The sequence below is a fragment of the Rosa chinensis genome, chromosome 4, assembly GCF_002994745.2.
Source record: "Rosa chinensis cultivar Old Blush chromosome 4, RchiOBHm-V2, whole genome shotgun sequence".
In the NCBI taxonomy this organism is placed as follows: domain Eukaryota; kingdom Viridiplantae; phylum Streptophyta; class Magnoliopsida; order Rosales; family Rosaceae; genus Rosa; species Rosa chinensis.
The window spans coordinates 57,455,722-57,475,953 of NC_037091.1; the positions used below are offsets into that span (position 1 = coordinate 57,455,722).

The 20,232-nt window shown below is 37.5% G+C and overlaps 2 protein-coding genes across 2 annotated transcripts; both read left to right on the forward strand.

Annotated features, from left to right (window-relative positions):
• The first annotated feature begins 4,337 nt into the window (after positions 1-4,337).
• Positions 4,338-7,931, forward strand: LOC112196144. The gene is made up of 7 exons (XM_024336452.2): positions 4,338-5,081; positions 5,189-5,275; positions 5,366-5,578; positions 5,983-6,147; positions 6,381-6,434; positions 6,523-6,669; positions 7,293-7,931. The coding sequence occupies exons 1-7, from the start codon at positions 4,755-4,757 to the stop codon at positions 7,668-7,670; spliced, it is 1,371 nt and encodes a 456-aa protein (XP_024192220.1). The 5' UTR covers positions 4,338-4,754; the 3' UTR covers positions 7,671-7,931.
• Positions 7,932-14,642: 6,711 nt separating this feature from the next.
• Positions 14,643-17,727, forward strand: LOC112197714 (lipase). Its single transcript, XM_024338513.2, has 8 exons — positions 14,643-15,216; positions 15,333-15,427; positions 15,530-15,633; positions 15,760-15,860; positions 15,956-16,059; positions 16,462-16,899; positions 16,992-17,123; positions 17,225-17,727. The coding sequence occupies exons 1-8, from the start codon at positions 14,953-14,955 to the stop codon at positions 17,382-17,384; spliced, it is 1,398 nt and encodes a 465-aa protein (XP_024194281.1). The 5' UTR covers positions 14,643-14,952; the 3' UTR covers positions 17,385-17,727.
• The last annotated feature ends 2,505 nt before the right edge of the window (positions 17,728-20,232 follow it).

A 20,232-nucleotide genomic window follows, 5' to 3' on the forward strand; every position in this document is an offset into this window, starting at 1 on the left:
TAAACGTACATGTCGTAGCTTACTTTGGAGGTTGAAGCACTATTGCTAGATACAGCACTTGAATCATAACAAAATGCTGCCCCCAAATTTCCTGTTGGCATAACATAGAGATGGAGCTGTTTTGCTAGCTATCAAGTAGTAGCTGCATGCCACACATAAGGTTGAAAAAAAGATAGACTAAAATTGTAAGTAGACCTGGAAGTGACCCTAGTTATCATGTCATATATATGTTGAACTGGTTCTATTTTCTAGAGTCAATGCAACAAATTATACAGCAGTACTTAGACGTCAAAAAAGGTAAACTTTGGCTCCCATTCTGAGAGATATATGCACACATTGTGGCCCTACCTTGCTGTTGTTTATGTGAAAACGTAAAACGACATTCCTTTTCCTTTTTCCAGATGACTCGTATACACATATATACCCATAACCATATCATTGCTTCAAGGTGGAGACACCATCATTCTATCACTGTATCAATCTCAGATTAAAAACTGAGTAGGAAAAGAAATGAATTGAGCAGAATATATGGCCTAGCTAGCTAAAGTTTAAAAAATACAGGGCGCTTTAAACATATGTATGACAGAGTACAGTACGTACTACTGCAAAAGCTTTCTGGGATACAGAAATTCTAATGAACTACTTCTATATAGTGAAGGAATATTGATTATGTTGCACTGTACGCATTGCTCGCTTTAGTTTTGTTTATCATCGATCATCTCAGAACTTCAGCTTTCCTTAGTTCTCTGATCGAGGTTAATGAAAAGCGAAACACTGAATTTTATTGCATACATGTATATATGGATGATAACATCGCATGGTTTCCTCCAACCCTATATTTTCAATTTCGTACCTTAAAACGTTGTTTACTGTTTACGTACAAGCTTAAATCATGCTTAAAGTGTTTGCTTAATTAAATCTTCTTACTGCTACCTCAAAAACATAAATGAGTTCCCATGCAAACATACAAAGTTAATGATGAAGTAAAAGTTATTTGAAACATGCATTTACCGAAAAAGGTATAATGAACAAGTATATGTTTAATTAGATACATTTCATTAGTTAGACGGATAACCATATAACAAAATGAACAAAGAGGTAACGTACAAGTGTACAACTCATACCAAATAATAAGAAACACTAATTTATATTGATTTAACGCAAACATATAAATGGTAGGCTGATCACTGGAGGACTAGGGTTCTTACTGTTGTCATTTTTTTTTTGTTTTTTCATGCATCTTCCTCTGAAAACCATAATTATTTGTTTCCTGCTGGCCTAATTATGAAGCGGACCTTTTCCTTTTCAAATTCCTTGCCTTTGTTCCCTCTCTAAAGGAGCTCCCCATTACTTTAGCAGCCTTTCCATCAGCTTTAAGTTTGATTAATACAATTTTGCGATAGACTGATGATCACCCAAAATAATGAACCAAATTAGGTTGAACCCGTAGGATAAGCAGCTAGCCTAAATTAATGAGACTTAAACTTAATTGGCAGGCTAGATTAATTACTGGTTAAATCTCAGCCTCCGCATATACGTTCGGTGATAGCTGCTGGTTAGCCGGCCGCTGCATTAATAAATTAGAGTCCACACCTCTTTAAAAAGAAGCACTTGTACTTCAAAACTGCTAGCTATACCTATAAAATTCACATCTCTACCCAAAAGTCCAAAACCTCCGGCCAGGATCGTATGTATAGTAGCTAGAGTACTGGCTAAAGGTTTATATACATGGACGCCATTAACTATATAGAGATATCTGCAATCAGTTTTTGGTAGCTTAATCAGCCAGGAGGGTTTAATAGTTCTGACTAATTCAGAATTCCCTCGTTTCCTTTGTGTGGTAACCGATCGTTCTGTAATGAGAATGATACCTGTGGGCCATTTCCTATTGCTTTAATTTGTATATAATTTTAATTTGTATATAATTTCAAATTTACAATTAATATCTATAGGTATAATATATATAGAGATGGCCAGCCGGTTAAGTAGGGCTGTAGGAGTGATATAGTATAATGAAATGGCTGGGGGGAGTGGCAAGCATCATTACCGGAGCCCTAAAAAGAGAACCCATCTAGGGATTTCTGGAGAAAGCTACCCCAGCCTTGGTGCTTGATCCTTAATTTATCTCACATACAAAAAAATTAGCCAATTCTTAATTAATAAAAAGACATATTTATCTTACAAACTCATATGTTCACTCTAATTTAATGACGTCGTTACTAATTAATCTATGAGTTTGACAAAGATATCATGCATGGCCTACGTATGGATCTATATATATCCATTATTAATTTCCACAGCTTAGTTTAATTTATATTTGTAATTATATAAATCAAGAAATATTTGGTTGATTGAGGACTAGATTCTGATCATCACAATTTGCTTACGAAGTTTATGGTATTTTTTTTTTCTCATACTACTATTGCATATTCGATTCGCAGTTATATATACTATGTCTGGGAGTTGAATGTTGATCAGTGGAAATTGGCTAGTCACTGTTGCTAATTTGTTTCTTATGGCTTTGTCTTTAAGCAATTGTAGTTTTGGATAATAAGCTAGAAAATGAAGAGCTGGAACGTGGGATCCTTCTATTTAGGGTAATAACTAGCAAGAACTTACGTAGTAACACCAACTTCTCTATCATTTGGTTGAGTAGGTCAACTATCTAATTAACATTATATTGTCCATCAATTAAAGAAACTATTTGCTAATTGCTATAGTAATCTATTACTACCTAATTACAAAACCCATTTGTACGTTTAGAATGCAGATGGAAGCTAAGCCAATGCCCAATAGTGACTGGTAAGAGTTCGACCTACATTTCTCTTTAAGGAAGAAGTAGAATGATAGGGCACTATGAAAATTAGATAGTAACTCCTATTCTACAACCGACATTATAAATAGCTATTAATTAATTAGTACTACAACTATTGAATGAAATAGACTCGATCAATGGAACATAGCAATGAGCAAATAAACCAAAGAAAGCACCGACAAATAGATAATGAACATGCTGAAGAGCATCGGGTCGTCTCCTATTAAATGATGAACTTCTAAGTAAGAGATGAGGCCATGAGGGTGCCAATGCACTCTTCAAGTCTTCATGAAGGGGTTGGCGCCCATCGTAAGAAATCTCCCGTCAACGGAGACTTGCCTCTAATAAGAGAACACTACTAGCAAATAGGTCACTAGTTACTCCACTATTAGACACAATTTTGTAACAGTATCGTTTGATAGAGTAAATTAATGACATCTTTTGTTGCTTTCTGTTTCATTTGTGGGGTTCGAACCACGCCTACGTTCCCAAAATCAAAAGTTCAAAATTGGATGCAAGGAGTAAGAGCACACCAACACGACAATGGAAAAACAGGGTCGATCCTGAAGTTGAAAAGGAATGACAACGTTCTTTGATTGAAAAAATATGAAAAATGATTGACCTAGTTCCACTTCGATAACAAACGCATCCAAGCGGCAATGCATAAAACAAGTGCCGATGAAATCAAAATCCAAAAATCAAGGGTTTGGTTAAACAAAATAAAGATTGAGCCCCTAAACGCAACTAAGTTGAAGCATAATAATAATAATACATAATGAGGTTAATTGCATGGGGTGTGTGCATTCATAATAAGCATGCAGAGTCACTGCAGAAAACCAAGTACGCATGCCGACTGCCACTGCCAGCTCAGCATTCCCAACAAAATGTCACCATGACGTACGCCATTCTCCTATCTATTTGGCTCCTTCCTTCTCACAAAACGACGTCGACACCTTCAAAAACCCATGCTAAGCTAGCTAGCTAGCTACTTAGACCATGAAAGTCACATTAATACATCGTCTTAGTAAGCGACAAGATATTCTTTTTTATTTTTTTCCCAAATTATCCAATTACATCAATAAATTATTTACGTAAGGAGTTTATCTTATAAGAGGATATGAAAACTCTCATTTGAGGACTGACTTGCAATATAATTTAATCATCGGATGTTCCTCTTATGTCCTAAAATTCAAACAAACTCGATCTAATAAAACTCAATCTAACGAATCTCTGGTTCAGAAGATAATTATTTGTCAAAATTACCCTAATCCCTACTATATAAATAATTGTCATCATTTGCATGTAAGCCGGAATGAAGACCTATTTACTGAACAACTACTTGGATAATAAAAATCAAAGCAAATTAAGAACTTGGGAGGGAGTAATATAGAAACAGAAGTGGCACAAAGAACTTCTAGGGAACTGAGAAAGGGGAACCCCCCAAAGCAAAGGACTTTGGAAAACCAGACTCAAGTGAAATTCCCATCTCTCTCTCTTTCCTCTCCACAGGAGCAAGAAGTAAAGAATAACAGAAATATATCAGTAGCATTTTCCCCTATAAAATTTACACAAAAGCTAAAGTTTCAGTCGTTGTATTGGAGACTGGAAACACTCCCTCTCTCTAGGGTCTCTCTCTCTCTCTCATTCTGTCTGTCTCCTTTTTTTTATTTTCTTTCTTCAAAAATTAAAATACTGAAGCATGATTTCATCACTACCCAGTATATATAACTACACTCCCACATGGCCAAAACTTTAAGTAAACACAACCTCCTATTTCCCATTTGCTTGCCTCTCTTATTTTAATCAGGTCGTGCTCGGAAGCTCAAGTTCTCAGAACATAAACCCCAAGAAGGCTCTTAGAATAGAAGGAAAATTTTCTCTTATTCTGGGGCTCAAAATCCTTGAAAATGGTGAGGGAGTGAGTGTTGGGTTTCTTAGAATGGTCGTCATGTGTTGGAAGAGCAATAGATTGTGTTATTTTGATGACAGAAGAAGACACCAACATCAACGTAAACAACAAAGGGATTCAACAGAAGAAACAAGACAAGAAAACTTCACAGCCATGGCTTCTAGCTGGTCTAATGTTTCCTCCCCAATCATTCCCCTTCTTGTTTGCTTCCTTTTTGTTTCTTCTTCAATATGTCCGGTAGTCCAAGCCGCCGAAATGGCCAATCAGACTTTCAATCCGGAGCAACAGTTAAAGAAGCTGAAGAACATGAAGGCTCGTCTCAGAAAAATCAACAAGCCTGCCCTCAAGACATTTCAGGCATAATTTTTACCTCCACTTCCTCTGTTCTTGCTCTGTTTCTGGCTCTGTTCCTGCTCTGTTTTACTCTGTTCTTGAACTGTGCTCCTTGTTTGTTGATGGTGCAGAGTCCAGATGGTGATCTTATAGATTGTGTTCTTTCTCATCAGCAACCTGCTTTTGATCATCCTCGATTAAAAGGACAGAAGCCATTGGTATTTAACCCGGACATTTCTTCAAAATTCTTAATCCCAGCTGAAAAAGTGAAGCAAGATTGAATTTCTCTTTTTACTTTCAATTTGCAGGATCCACCTGAGAGACCAAAAGGTCTTAATCCCACTAGTATGATCCATGAAAATTTTCAACTATGGAGCTTGCCAGGTAATATATGCCCAGATGGTACAATTCCGATTCGAAGAACAAGAGAGCAAGACGTGCTCAGAGCTAGCTCGGTTCGAAGATACGGAAGAAAAACACCCAGGCATGTTCGAAGAGATTCATCCAGCAATGGCCATGAGGTTAGTACTTAGTAGAATGAATGCACAAACATGTAGCAGAGAAAATCCCAGAATTTTTCTGAAGGGTCACAATCATATAATTATTTCAGTCAATTTAGACCTTATTAAAGAAAAGAATGGAAGAGTGTGGGTACAGAAAACTGCTTTACTTATGTTCACTGTTAAGTCATCTTCTTTCTTTTATAACCATGGGAACAAAGTCGGTGATTTTACTGCTTTTTTTGTCCACCACTTTATTTTTGTTTTCTTCTGGTTTGAAACTTTGAAATTGATTTTAATAAAAAAAATATAAAAAAAAACTAACACAAGCAGTATGAATTTCCATACATGTTGCAGAATTTCATGCTTCTTCTACTATATCAATTCTGGGTTTTTATAATTTTGTGATTATTATTTGGTTGCAGCATGCAGTTGGGTATGTGAGTGGAGATCAATACTATGGAGCAAAAGCAAGTATCAATGTCTGGGCACCAAAGGTTGCGAATCAATATGAATTCAGCTTATCTCAAATGTGGGTCATTTCTGGTTCATTTGGCGACGACCTCAACACCATTGAAGCTGGTTGGCAGGTACCGCTGAAGTTAGCTTGTAAAATTTCTCTGTTTCATTCTTGTTTAGGACCATTCGAGTAAGTCAAGTCCATGAAAGCTACACTCTAACGCGCAATTTCACGGTTGCGGAGACGCACCAAAAAATGCGATTTCACATTTAAAGCAGTAGTAATCAAAGCTCAACCACCTTGCTCTGTTTTTCTTTTGCGTACAGTAGCCATGGAAGCTAATATCATTTAATTTCTGTGCAGGTCAGCCCAGAGCTATATGGGGACAACTATCCTAGATTCTTTACTTATTGGACAGTAAGTAACAGAAAATTAGTCTCATCTTTCCATAGTTGACATTAATTACTAAACCTAACTTAATGTTTGAACTATTGTTCATTTTCAGACAGATGCATATCAAGCAACTGGGTGCTACAATCTGCTGTGTTCGGGTTTTGTTCAGACGAATAGTCGAATCGCCATTGGAGCTGCAATTTCTCCAACCTCTGGTTACAATGGTGGACAGTTTGATATTAGTTTATTGATTTGGAAGGTAAATAACTAGCCCTTAAATTTCATGTTTTCTGCTAAATTTAGACACCAATTAGCTAGGATTCTTGGCCTATGCTTAAATCTGCAACAAGACCAAATTTAGCCAGAAATGACAAGAGCAGACAAAACCCAGAAAGGAAAATTATGAATGTGTGTTGAAGCATAAATTCTTAGATTTTCACTATAAAGGCGTGCGGGAAAGCGTTGGTAAAATTCCAAAATAATGGGCTGTAATTCCGTTGTGCTTTTCTGCTTTGCCAGATTCCCTTCTTTTACTAGAGAAATATACCTCTCCCACTAAAACTTTAATGCTACTTAGAGAAAGTTTCCCATTACCTTCAACAATTAATTCCATTTCTATATAGATAAAATTAAAGATTATGCGGAGACTGTTTATGTTACGTGACATTGATGAGTGACATAACAGTTTAGTTAAAAGATAACATGTGTTCTATAAATAAAATTTTAATAATCATTGTCTTTTAACTAAACTGTTCTGTCACTCAACACTGCTTCTCAACATGAATAATCTCGTTATCAATGTTACTAATGAGTAATTATTCTCAAAGATGAGTGAGAGTAAAGAGGACATATTCTAAAGTGTAAAAGCGTATTGTTTTGTAGGATCCAAAGCATGGAAATTGGTGGCTGGAATTTGGGAATGGGGTTCTAGTTGGATACTGGCCATCATTCTTGTTCACTCATCTTCAAGACCACGCAAGCATGGTACAATTTGGTGGAGAAGTTGTAAACTCAAGGCCTTCTGGATCTCACACTGCAACACAAATGGGAAGTGGTCATTTTGCAGGAGAAGGTTTTGGCAAAGCTTCTTACTTTAGAAACTTGCAGGTTGTGGATTGGGACAACAGCCTAATCCCATTATCAAACCTCAAAGTTTTGGCAGATCATCCAAATTGCTATGACATCCAAGGAGGCATTAACAATTTTTGGGGGAATTACTTTTACTATGGTGGTCCTGGAAGAAATGTGAGGTGTCCCTAAGGGAAAAAAGGTATAGAGCTAGGGTTTTATATTTTTTTACATAATATTAAATTTTTCTCTCTTTTTCATTTTCTTTTCTTGGGTGATTTGGGTTTCTATTATCCATTAGCAATTGAGTTTGGGGTATTCTTGTATTTGTTTTCCTTCCCTTTTTTCTCCCAACTAACAGGTGATCCATTAATCACACCACCCTTAGGGACTCATGTAAATTTGGAGGAAACAAAAGGTAATAGTGAATATACTATGGCTTGTGATTTTTCAGTTCCCCTCTATATACTTTATTTACCAAGTTTTCAAAGCAAAAATTCTTCATTGTTCTAAAAATTACAAATCATAAGTTGTTGCCAAATAAAAATAACAGTTGCCAAGGAGAAAATGCATGCCTCTAAAACCTAAACCCTAAAAATTATAAATAATTGTGACCCAAAGCTTATCTAGGCTTATATATAATTATCTATCATTAAGCTTTCTTGCCTTTGAAGACAGCACTGTTTCACACACAGAAACGCAATAAACAAACCCAAAAGAGTATTCAACTAGTACCCCAAATATAAATCATAATGACTATCTATATGAATATGATAGCCACAGCTCATACTTTGCGTTACCACATGAACTTGTCGAAATTGCCTCCTCTATGCATAATTTCCATTTTTCTTAAAGTTTACTTTAGCTCTTAATTGTCATAATTAAACTTCATGTAGTAGAAAAAAAGGTGTCGACACTCGACAGTATCATATAGCCCAGATTCGTTTACCATGAAAATCAATGATGTCTTGGAGTCTTTCTTTCCCATACTTCAAACCCGCGTTTTGAATCGTAAACGAAATCTCATTTGTTATGTACAAGATGATTATGCATTTTTCTTTGGTTATAATGTAGAAAAGAGAAGCTGACCTTAGAAGCCAAGTCGGTGGTTAGTGATAGAAACCAGAATTACGGTGGCTAGTCCAATTTAGATTTTTGATGAATAAAAACATATACAAAGAGAAGACGTCGTGGAATATGAATCAAGGACTTGAGAAAATCTCATTATGTCACATGGGATGTGGTATTATTCGTATAAACTCAGTGTGGAGTATTGACTTTGGAAGTGCATTCCATTATATTCATAGGTCAAAAATCTAAGGTTCAATCAATGTTATGACCCAAGTTTGCCTCCTGCTCTTCCGCCACATCTTAATGCGCTCACTGGATATACAGCTGGTGGCTCTGGAGCTGTCAATTCCAACACTATCGAAAATCACGACTCAAAACTCTTTCGAAACAAAATGGGTGTGAACCCACGCGATGGAAAAATAGGTTGACAAAGACACAAGCATCTGGTAGCCAGCTCTTTGTAATATATTTACAAGCTATGCTCACTTCAGAAAAGTTATTTTCCTGTGTGCAATAACTTGGAGAATATGGAAATGGGGCCTTCATGAATTGAACTGTCAATAGTACGTAAAGGGTTCTTGTCAAAGTGGTACAGATCATTCCTGAAGAGGCTGAAGCTCTTCTGAAACCATCTCAATAAAGTTCCTTCATCTTTTCCCCAAGAGTTTCAGCCTCTTCAGTCATCAATTTCTTACAGTAACAGTTGAGCAGGGCATTGCAACTGAGATGGTTTTGAACGACTCAGGAAGATTCTTGAGTAATCTTCAGCAGGAATTCCTCCAAGTTTGGGAACGAGATCGAGATGTATAGCCCGACGACTAACATACAGTCTTGTTCATTCCCCTATTAACCATAGTTTCAGAGAGCTATAGTAGGAAAGAACTTGGCATCTGTGTCTTGCAGTTCAGATTTAAAACACATAAAACAAAGACAGATAAAAATTACATTCAAATATGTTACGAGACCAAGCTTCATCCTATCCGTTATTATCACAGCGCGCAGGAGAATATATAGCTAGGATGGCATTTCGTAAAGAGGCACCAATTAATGGAACTGGATATTGGCTAATGAATAGATTCAAAACGCAGCCATCAAATCGAACAACTAGAAAACAAGCATTAAGAATACCTACCGTTAAATTTACAGTAAAAACTTCTGATTTTTTATTGAGTTGAGAAGATCAGTAGACATGAACGAAGTTACATTCTAATGCTACTTCTACCTAACTTTCCAGAATTGGAACTTGGAAATGTCATTTGGGCCTACTATGTTGTACTAGGCTTCTCACTCCGGTCGTAAAGGTTGGGTTTCTTTTCCCAATAAAATTTAGAAGGGAGGTGAGTTAAATATAATTGGGGCCCCTAGTTTACTTGGAGGTTTAACGTGGCAGGCCCAATATCGCAGCCGTCTCGTGCCATGTCCAGTGGGCTAGTTTGATCCGCTCTACGACAAAAGCCTAGTTTATGTCGCAAACTTGCGGATCCGCAAAAGTGTCGAGGCTCTGCTAATCCACACATTTTTTGTTGCTTTTGTCTTGCGACTTGCCTTCATGTTGTGCTCGTGCCAAGTTTATGTTAACCGCGTCATACTCGACTCATTTACACCCCTATTTTCGTTTCTCGTTTATGATGACGGCCGGGCAATCAAGCTAATGTATGATTTTTAAGGCATTTTAATCTTTTGCTTTCACATTATTAACACATAATTTTATGACGGAAAAAACTTGGCACCGAACCATTGATCTGGATCGGTATGAGTTTGACACATATTTATTTCAATTTAAGGTTTTTAAATGATTTTGAAAAATAGATGTCAAATTTCTAGTGGTGCATATGAGTGGCTATGGATGGATAGCTGCGTTCGAATTGGTTTCGGACCTCAAGTTGCAACTAGGTAGGAATATTTAACAGTCAAACTTCTTCGTCAAAAACTACCGAAGACCAAAAGATTATAAACCTTGTTGACGAACTCAGTTGAACCAAGGCAAGACCTGAAGAAGAAAAATGAATTACGTCGAGATTAATTAGTTGAACGAAGTTTTTGCAAATTGCAAGATAAGAAAACTCTAGAATTTAGTAGATTGGTCATGAATTACGTCACACACGAGTGGTGGTAAACGATTCTCCAGAAGAACTAGAAGCTTCCAATGGATTTGATGGTTTTGATTCTTCTTTCACATCTGCTCCAGCGCCTCCACGTGGCACAAGCTAGCATGCAACGACGTCGTTTTCCCCGGTACCCGATTCTTCTATATCTGCGTAATTTCTCTCTTGCTGTCTTGCACAGAATTAGCACGATGATTTCCATACAAGATTTGGTGCCGCACACGAAAAATGATGTTATTGATTTTAACGACATGTGAATAACGAAGGGTGATTAACAAGTAATTAAGAATGTAAGCGAATCTGAGGGGTTTGGTAGATAATTAATTAAATTAAAAAGGGGTTAAGCAGGCTTTGGGTTTGGGTGGCGAATCTAATTTGCGGTCAAATCTTAATCTTTTGCCCCATTTTGGACAACAAAAGACAGCGCAAAATGGCTCACCGTCCACCAAACTTTTTTTTTTTCTTAACTTGTAGTGTAATATTCTGTGTGGCTGAGAGAGCACATAGCTGGCTGCTTTTTTGCCTTTTTTAGAATGGTTTTGAATTTTTTGGTTTTTATTTATAGATTGTCGCACCTAACAATGAATTGCATGTGCAAATAAACCACTTGCTATGAGTAAGAGAATGATCAATCATCTCCCACCACGTTTTGCCCTTGCGTGCAAGATACAATGATACATTCCATTATTGCGTTGATTCTTTATAGAATCATTTTCTCCTTTTCTCTTAAAATGATATTTGGATCTCCAATAATTTTTGAAAATTTTTAAATCTAACTCTGCCCTTCTAAAAAAAAATTAAAAATAAATAAATAAAATCTTGACCTTCTCTTCTCTCCCCTTGCCCCTCTCTCATTCTCTTAGGCCTCGTTCAGTTCGCAGAAAGTAAGCATCAGGAAATGAAAGTTGTTCATTTCATGTGTTTGGGATGCAAAATGAAAGGAAATAATTTCCTGAAGCAAAGAAAAATAGCAGGGAAAATAGTTCATTCCATACTCCAAATGAATCACTTTCTCCCCTTTTTCCTTACATTTATTACTCACAACACATTATTTTATTCCATTAATTACATACTTTTTAACAGCTTTTCGGATAATTTTCTTTACATTACCAAACATCGGAATGGAAAGTACTTCGAAAATTTCATTTCCCTTCCCATGGGAAAGACAAAGGAACTACTTTCTTTTTCGCGAACCAAACAAGGCCTAAGTCAGACATGAGGATTATTGGACAACTTTGATTTAGGTAGAATGTTAAAGATTGCAAAATGGAATAAAACACAAAACATATAGACAAGAACAATCGAGAACATAATGATTGAAAAGCAATTTCTATTTCCTTTTTTTTTTCTTTCTAGTTTGGTTTAATTACTTCACTTCATAGAGTTGATCGTTAATTGTTATCTTAGTCTCTTTTTATGATTTTTTTTTCATTTTTGCTAGAGTGGACTATGAAGCAACAGATTTGGGTTTAGGAAAATTGGTTTTGATAATAGTCTTCTTGTGGTATTGTAAATTGCACGATTTATTAAGAAATAGAACGAGGTTCATAAGAGTATCCAAGCTTACAAGGTGAATGGTGTTAAGTCATGACTATGACCTGAGTTTTAAGTGATTGAAAAAAAAAATATATATATATATACATATATATATATATATATATATATTACTTGTAGATTTCTATTGGAAAAAAACTGTGTGGATACAAAAAAGGGTAAGATTGGAAGTTTTGTGTAAAATATAGAATTGGAGATCCAAATACCAATTTAGGAGGTGTGAATATAAGTTTTTTTTAATATTTTTTTTATCTATAAAATTACAAAAAAAAAAAACAATAGTCTCAAGGGTTAAGTATCAAACAATAGTCTTAGTCTTTAATTTTTAGGGTTGCCAATGAAATGCGGATACCACTTGAGCTAATGATCACATGCAACCATGAGTTGACATTTACGAAGTTCGATTTCCAATCTGTTTTACTCTTCTTCTTCTTTTTTTTTTGGTAGCTTCAATATCAAGATTATACTAACAACTTTTCGTATCCCGAAGTATACGCCACAAGTGTATCTACTTTGTTGTCAAAATTTGAGAATCATTTTCAACCATTCTAACATCGACTTTACTTTTTTCTCCATCAATTTTAATATCATCTTAATATTATGATTGTAATAACAGCTCGGTCATAGCTCAAAATATACTCTACAAATTTGCTTTTAAATTTCTAGTGTTTAACGATTATAAATTTCAATTCATGTTTGCTTGTTTTCTTTTCTCCAAATTTATCAAAATCTCAACTGTTGACAATTGGAAACTACAAGTCAGAGCCGTCAAACCTAGTGTTGGTATGAGCTATGAAGGAGTATAGAAACATAAGAAGATAAGGGCATCTCCAACCCTAGTGTCAAAAGCCATTTTGGCTTCCCCAATCCAAGTCCAGCATCTCCAACCGAATAGAAAAATGAGTTAAAATGACCCCCAAGTTAAAAGCTTAGTAATTTTGACTAAGTTTTGTAAAACGAAAGCCAAAATGGAGAAGAAGGGAGAGGAGGTGAATCCCATGGTCCATTGAGATTATGTTATGGCTTTTGACTAGACAGGGTTGGACATGTAAAATCTGAATGAATAGTAATGACACTAGGTGTGTCAAATTCATGAAGTGGCTATGACTTTTGACTAGAAGGTTGAAGATGCCCTACAAACTCTGAATAAGTAGTTGTGGCCCGGAGAGTTTACCATCCACCTAGGTGGTGCTCACCTTTTGACAGTCTACTTCCTCAATTCCAGCCATCGGCGATTTAACCGCTTCGAAACAGCAGGTAAACCAAGAGTTTTCAAGCCGGACGTGGAGATACCAAAGGGTACGCATTCACCGCCGCAATTTGTGCCTCCGCCGAAGACCCTTCTTTCAAAAGCTTGAGCAGCGGCGTCAACAATTATCGACAAGCACCCTTGGCTAGCTGGACTGGCTCATCAACAATTATCTTCTTGTTCCGGTCGTTGTCCCTTACCAGCGAGACGAGTGAGCTCGCCGCCTCGACTCTGTCCCGGAGCTGACCCACTTGAATGGTGGCGATGGAGGACCAGACCCAGCTCAGAATCGGGTCGTTGCTAGCAATGGGCGGTAGGGAGAGGTTGGCGCCGTCGAACTCTAAGACGGAGAGGAGCCACTTCATGTCACCGATAGAGGACTCGAGGAGGTTGGAGACCTTGCGGAAGTCGGTAGTAGTGGTGATGGAGAAGACCTGACGGAGAACGTGAAATGAGTAGCTGTCGTTCTGCCACGTCACTAGGTGAGCACCGCCTAGGTGGATAGCAGAATTTTCGGCCGTGGCCACATTCATAAATAGTTCTAATGTCCCCGCACGCATCTATTAACTACTTCGATGCCCCTCTCGAGTCTTAGCACCGATAGCAGTTAGGACCTTGTCCCATCTCTCGCTCATTAATAATGATCAATACTAGCTAGTACTAGCAGAGTAGCAGCAGCCACATTTTCCATGTATGGTAGTCCTTGCTTGCGTCCGGTACCCGTCAATCACCCAACTTCCGGCGAGGGCGCGTGAGTGAGAAATTAAAGAATGCCATTATTAGACCGGTTGTAGTTGGTCCGCCGTAGGTAGCCCAACCTATCAGTCGGCACCACCATGCTTAGCTCCAGCACACTCGCCCCCATACTCTTTTAAGTCGAAGCGAATTTTTAATTAATGAATTAAGTAGATACAACGAATAATAAAAAATAAAAACCTTATCTGCAAAAATCCGAATCTTTCATAATTTCCAGCTTACCTGTATTCATCGTTTGTAGCTATTTCAGCGGGTCCCACCCGCGGGGTTGATAATTTCTTGGAGCGTATTTAACAAGGAACACGTGGCGCCAATCGGAGCCAACGTTTTTTTGTTTCCCCTGTTTTTTTTTCCTCCGTTTATTCTGGCTTCTTCGTTCTCGTTCGTCTCGTATGAATGTGAATGAACAGCGAGCGAAAAGAAGAAGAGAGGTATTTATTTGTGGGGTTTGTGATAATCGCGTGAGAGAGAATATAGTTGGGCAACGAGAAAATTGTGGAGAAGAAAAACAAACCCCATTTCCCTCTCGAGTCTCTCTTATCTTTTTGTCTTTCTTTTCTCTTTTGATTCCACCTTCTTCTTCTCTCTGTGTTTCCGTTGGATAACACAAAAACAAAAGAGGCCCGCGGAGTTTCAGAGAGAGAATTTGTTGTCCCCTTCTTTTGTGGAAGAAAAGAAGGGGGCTTTTTGTTGTGTTATTTAAGTTCTAAGGCCCGCCTCATTGGGGCTCCGGTATTAGATGTACGGTAGTGTGAGGAAGATGATCAGATTATGGATAGCCGCACTGCAATTTTCGGAGCTGTTTGTGAGCACCATGGTTCATTTGCTTTATGGGTTTTACATATTCAGCTCAGCCGTCGCCGGTGACCTCTCGCTGGCCTTGAATGAGCTCTTGTGTAAGCCCAACACCGACACGAAAGAGTTGGTGCCCAGTGGGACCTCGGCCAATGGGGCTCTGCCTCCTATTGTTTTGGTCCATGGGATTTTTGGCTTTGGCAAAGGGGTATGTTGGTGTTTCGGTGTTTGTGAAAATGGGTTGTGATTGGTTATGCATTTTCCCCCTTTTTCTTTTTGGGGGGTTTTTTGATTGGTTTGTGTAACTGGGTTTTTGATTTGCAGAGGCTGGGAGGTTTGTCGTATTTCGCCGGAGCTGAGAAGAAAGACGAGAGGGTTCTGGTGCCGGATTTGGGATCTCTGACCAGCGTTTACGACAGGTTTGTGCTTGGAGCATTGAAAGCCTTTTCGATCTTTGTTATTTTATTTGTTTTAGTACTATCTGGGGGCTTAGCGAGATTTATGGGTTTTTGGTGGTTTAGGGCTCGTGAGTTGTTCTACTATTTGAAAGGCGGGCGGGTCGATTATGGTGAAGAACACAGCAAAGCCTGTGGGCATTCCCAGTTTGGCCGTCTTTATGAACAAGGTTTGGTTCTGTTTTTCCTCATGTTCAATGTTCTGTTGTTTGATGAAAGAGCAAGAAATGAGATTGTTTTCATGATAAACCTCATATCATAGCCAGTCTCAAGTTTTGGTTGTGGTTGAATTGCAGGGCACTACCCTGAATGGGATGAGGATCATCCTATTCACTTTGTGGGGCATTCCGCCGGAGCTCAGGTCGTCCGTGTTCTGCAGCAAATGCTTGCTGATAAGGTGAGTCCAAATTTGCAGAACCAAATTTTTGGAAAGAGAGTGAAGGAGCTATGAATGGGTTTTGGACTTAAATGTTTCATTCATTTTGTTTTTAGGCTTTCAAGGGGTATGAGAATACTAATGAGAATTGGGTATTGAGCATCACATCATTGTCCGGAGCGTTCAATGGGACTACAAGAACTTACTTGGATGGAATGCAGTGAGTTTTATTTCTTCAGCTTATTCCTTTTCCTGTAGTTGAATTCTTCAACTTCGTTCATCGCAAGTCTGGCCGACTTCACAAAAGAACAAAGTAGATAGAGACTTCTATGTCACCTCAGATTTACCGTCTTTTTCTAAAGTAACTCATTCTAACAGATGCAAAAGAAAGAGTAGAATCAAAGCAACAAAAAACTGACATAAAAGCTGTAACTTGCTGATCACTCTCAAGCACTTGAGCATCAAATTTTCATTAAAGTGATCTAGTGGATTTCTCAGTTGGGGACTTTGTAGTGTCCTATAAGCAAACCAGTCATATTCTACAAATTGTAGTAAATTTATGTCATTCTCCATATGACTTTTATGTGCTAAAACATTAACTGTGGTTTCCATGTTTCATCAGGCCTGAGGATGGCAAAACCCTGAAGCCCATATGTCTGCTGCAACTATGTCGCATAGGAGTGATTATTTATGACTGGCTAGACATTTCCTGGCTAAAGGAATATTACAACTTTGGGTTTGATCACTACAATATCACATGGAAAAAAGTCGGTGTTTGGGGTCTCATTGATTGCCTCTTGGGAAATTCGGGACCATTTGCTTCTGGGGATTGGATCCTCCCTGACCTTACAATTCAAGGTTCCATAAGACTCAACAGCCATCTACAGTCCTTTCCAAATACATACTACTTCAGCTATGCCACAAAGCGCACTAGGAAGATATGGGGTGTCACACTTCCTTCTAGCATATTCGGAATTCACCCTCTGCTTTTCATCAGAGTACTGCAGATGAGCCAATGGCGTCATCCTCCTGATGTCTCTCCCCCATATAAGGGTTACAGGTGTGTTTTCAACTGCACATTATGCTATGGTTTGTTAGGCATCAACGTAAAGTGCAGAGTGTGACTCAATCCTTGTGTAATTGAATGTGCAGAGATGAGGATTGGCAAGAAAATGATGGAGCTCTCAATACCATCTCCATGACTCGCCCTCTTCTTCCTGTTGAACACCCAGGCCGTTTTGTGAAAGATGATTCAGAGTGCCACCCCTTGCAACCAGGCATCTGGTTAGTAATGCTTCTTATTCGAGCATCATTCTTCTCATAAATAAAAGTGAAACGATAAATGTGGCTGGGAATATTAAACATGATGAGTTTGCTAAATGCAGGTACTACAAGATTGTGGAAGCTGACCACATATTCTTCATTGTGAATCGGGAGAGAGCAGGAGTTCAATTTGATCTGATATATGACAGCATTTTTGAAAGGTGCAGAAAGCATGTATTTAGAAAAACTCCACCAACATTACCCAACCAAATGCACCATTAGTTCAGCATCCATCACTCTCACTCATATACTAGAATCTAGAATCATAAAGCAAGCACTAGTGAATTGTACCCCTTCTTTCTCTGACTTCATGTAAATGCCCATTTTCTATCCTATTTTTTTTCCTTTTAGTCCTCCCTGCCAGGTACATTTTGTCTAGCTTGTACATGATGTAGTGAGAGATATTAGAGGCCTAGCTTATACATCAGACTGCTTTGATCTTTCCGAAGTTAGATGATGTATTTTAAGGACAGTCATTATCATTTAAGCGAACATATCAAATTCCTTCCTTGGTTATGAAATTGAACCTCAACTTTATGATTTTCATCTATAAATCGTTCTTACAGAAGATGGTGCATTATGACTACAATTTCTCCATGACTATGCATCGTTTTACAGAAACTTCATATGTTTTATTCGTTCAAGCTAGATTTATGTGGAAAACACAGGTGATGTATGTGGTAAAGAAACGCAGATTCTAGTATACACTCTATCCTTGTTTTTTGTTGTTGAAAGGTACACTATGTACTTAAAGAAACACAGATTCTACCTGATGTTTTTATATGATTGTCTTGGTTTTATAACTTTGCATAATCGTAAAAGAAATAATGGTAAGAAACTTAATGGTGAAAAGATTTTGGTGAGAAAATAAGAACAGAGAGCTTCTATTCATACCTTTAAAATTAGCATCTGGACCTCTCTATTTTTTCAAGTGACAGTTGACTTTGTCAATTAATGTCAAATTGCAAATAAGAACACAAATAAAGGGAAAGGAAAAAAAAAGGTCTCTTCTTCTCATATCAAATTACCAATATGTTGGCACAACTCTTAAAGATATTTCGGATGTTACACATGAATGGAATGAAGTTTCAACAATTCGTTGGGTGTTACTTGGTTTTGGAATATCCGTGATTCTTTTGATTTGCAATAGTAAAGTTGCAAAGGCTTCTTTGGAGAAAGTACTGGCTAACAATGCTAAGATAGAAGGGTCTTCAATGTTGGCCATTTTAGCAGGTTCATCTCCGGATCTTCTGAAAATTATCATCATACAAATAGACCCATCCATAGACCCATTGAGAGTAACTGCATATTCAATGCATATTTTTCTCATTCATTATTATTTGGTGTAGATTTCAGTTTGTTTTTTTTCATAGGAATGAAAATTTCTCTACAAGAGAAGAAAATTTCTCCCACAGCATTCATGTACAGCATCCACATCAGTTTGTTTGCCATTCCAATTGTACCAAACAGTTCTCAGCAATTAATTGAATGCGTAATGATCATTTTCAAATTTAAAAAAAAAAAATCAAATAGGAAGATATGGTTTACATCATAACGATTGCATTCTCCCATTAATTCATTACAACAAATTAATTGACATCAACATATTATTCTCCCTCAATCCCTCTTGTAATGAGATAACAGAAATTGATTATGTAAATACGGGATGTCTCTGATTATGCTCCTCACATGCAATTTCATATACCCTAGGTCCTTAAATTCATGGATTACATACGTGTTGTCGACAACTTTGATTCATGGTCATGGACTCCGAGGCTATCCTCTTTGAAAAAAGGCTTTATTGATTTTATTGGACGATGAGCATTGTGGGAAAGTTAGGGAGGTGTATATAGCATATTGGTCATTTGTAAAAGTAAGTTGGAGGTCTATTAAGTGGGGAGGTCTAAATGCCAATTTTAGAGGTATGAATAGAAGCTCTCATAAAAACATGCAATTTTAGCCAAAAAAAAAAGGTGTTATAGTCCACAGTTCTGGATGAGAAATCCAATATTGGATAATTTTTTTTCCTTTTTTTGAGAGACAAAGCCGGGTTGGATCCCATGAGGTTCAAAAAGCATATTTCGGTATGCTTAGCCGCATTTGAAAAAACACCTTTAGCCTCGCTTGCTTCGACATGGGCATTGTTAGTGTCAACAAACATAGACACTGTTTATCTCGCTTGCATGAGAGTTATTTGGTCTCGTTACATGCACATGGTTGTGGGGACAATTAGGCTCACCATACATGGGCATCGTTAGCCTTGCTTGCATGGGTGTGGGCACCTTTATCCTCACTTGGATGAGCATAAGCATTCCATTATTTCAAATTCATGATATATAGTCCCAATTTTTTTTTTTTCTTTTGAGAGAATATCGTCCCATATTTAGGTCATTGGTTACTCGTAACTCGACAATCTGTAGTGATAAAACTTGACACATTTTTTGTTGGATGGAACACAACCCTGCACATTCAACTGAAGATGTTACCATAGATGGAATTTCTCGGTGGTTTCTATGAAATCATAACAAAACAACATAGCTAAAAATAAAATCAGTGACGAACTACTAAGTTCTTATAACATAGCTAAAAATAAAATCAATGACAAACTACAAAGTTCTTACAACACAGCTAAAAATAAAATCAGTGACGAACTACCAAGTTCTTTTCTAATACGCTAATACTAATTCAGCTTATACAATTAAAGACAGTAAATAAAGCATAGATCTTCACCTTGATTCTGAAGCAATGGCTGCCGAGTCCAATCTCCAGCAGTGATCCTGAAATCTGACAGCTAAGAATCGATTGATCAGGTCAAATGTAAAACATAAAAGAAGCCGATTCTTAAAGATGGCAGTTGTCCAGTTGAGCTTCTGGTTCCGTCTTTATTATGGGCTTATGTAGGTCGATCTCCTTGTACTTTAGTCGGGCCTATATTTCGGAGTTTTGGTCTTCTGCTAGGCCTTGCACATTGGGCTTTTCGATAGTTTGAATTTTTCTTGGGCCACCATTGACATCATGTTGTTAAGTTTGTGGTATCTTGTTTACTTGTTCTGACTTGAAAAGTAATCAT

What these genes read in the sequence shown, in the direction of transcription:
- LOC112196144 (XM_024336452.2), top strand. Translation starts at nt 4,755, where the DNA reads ATGGTCGTCATGTGTTGGAAGAGCAATAGATTGTGTTATTTTGATGAC. An exon ending in CCATTGAAGCTGGTTGGCAG is followed by an intron (nt 6,148 to 6,380) that starts GTACCGCTGAAG and finishes ATTTCTGTGCAG; the next exon opens with GTCAGCCCAGAGCTATATGG. An exon ending in TTAGTTTATTGATTTGGAAG is followed by an intron (nt 6,670 to 7,292) that starts GTAAATAACTAG and finishes ATTGTTTTGTAG; the next exon opens with GATCCAAAGCATGGAAATTG.
- LOC112197714 (XM_024338513.2), top strand. Translation starts at nt 14,953, where the DNA reads ATGTACGGTAGTGTGAGGAAGATGATCAGATTATGGATAGCCGCACTG. An exon ending in TGGCCGTCTTTATGAACAAG is followed by an intron (nt 15,634 to 15,759) that starts GTTTGGTTCTGT and finishes GTTGAATTGCAG; the next exon opens with GGCACTACCCTGAATGGGAT. An exon ending in AGCAAATGCTTGCTGATAAG is followed by an intron (nt 15,861 to 15,955) that starts GTGAGTCCAAAT and finishes TTTTGTTTTTAG; the next exon opens with GCTTTCAAGGGGTATGAGAA.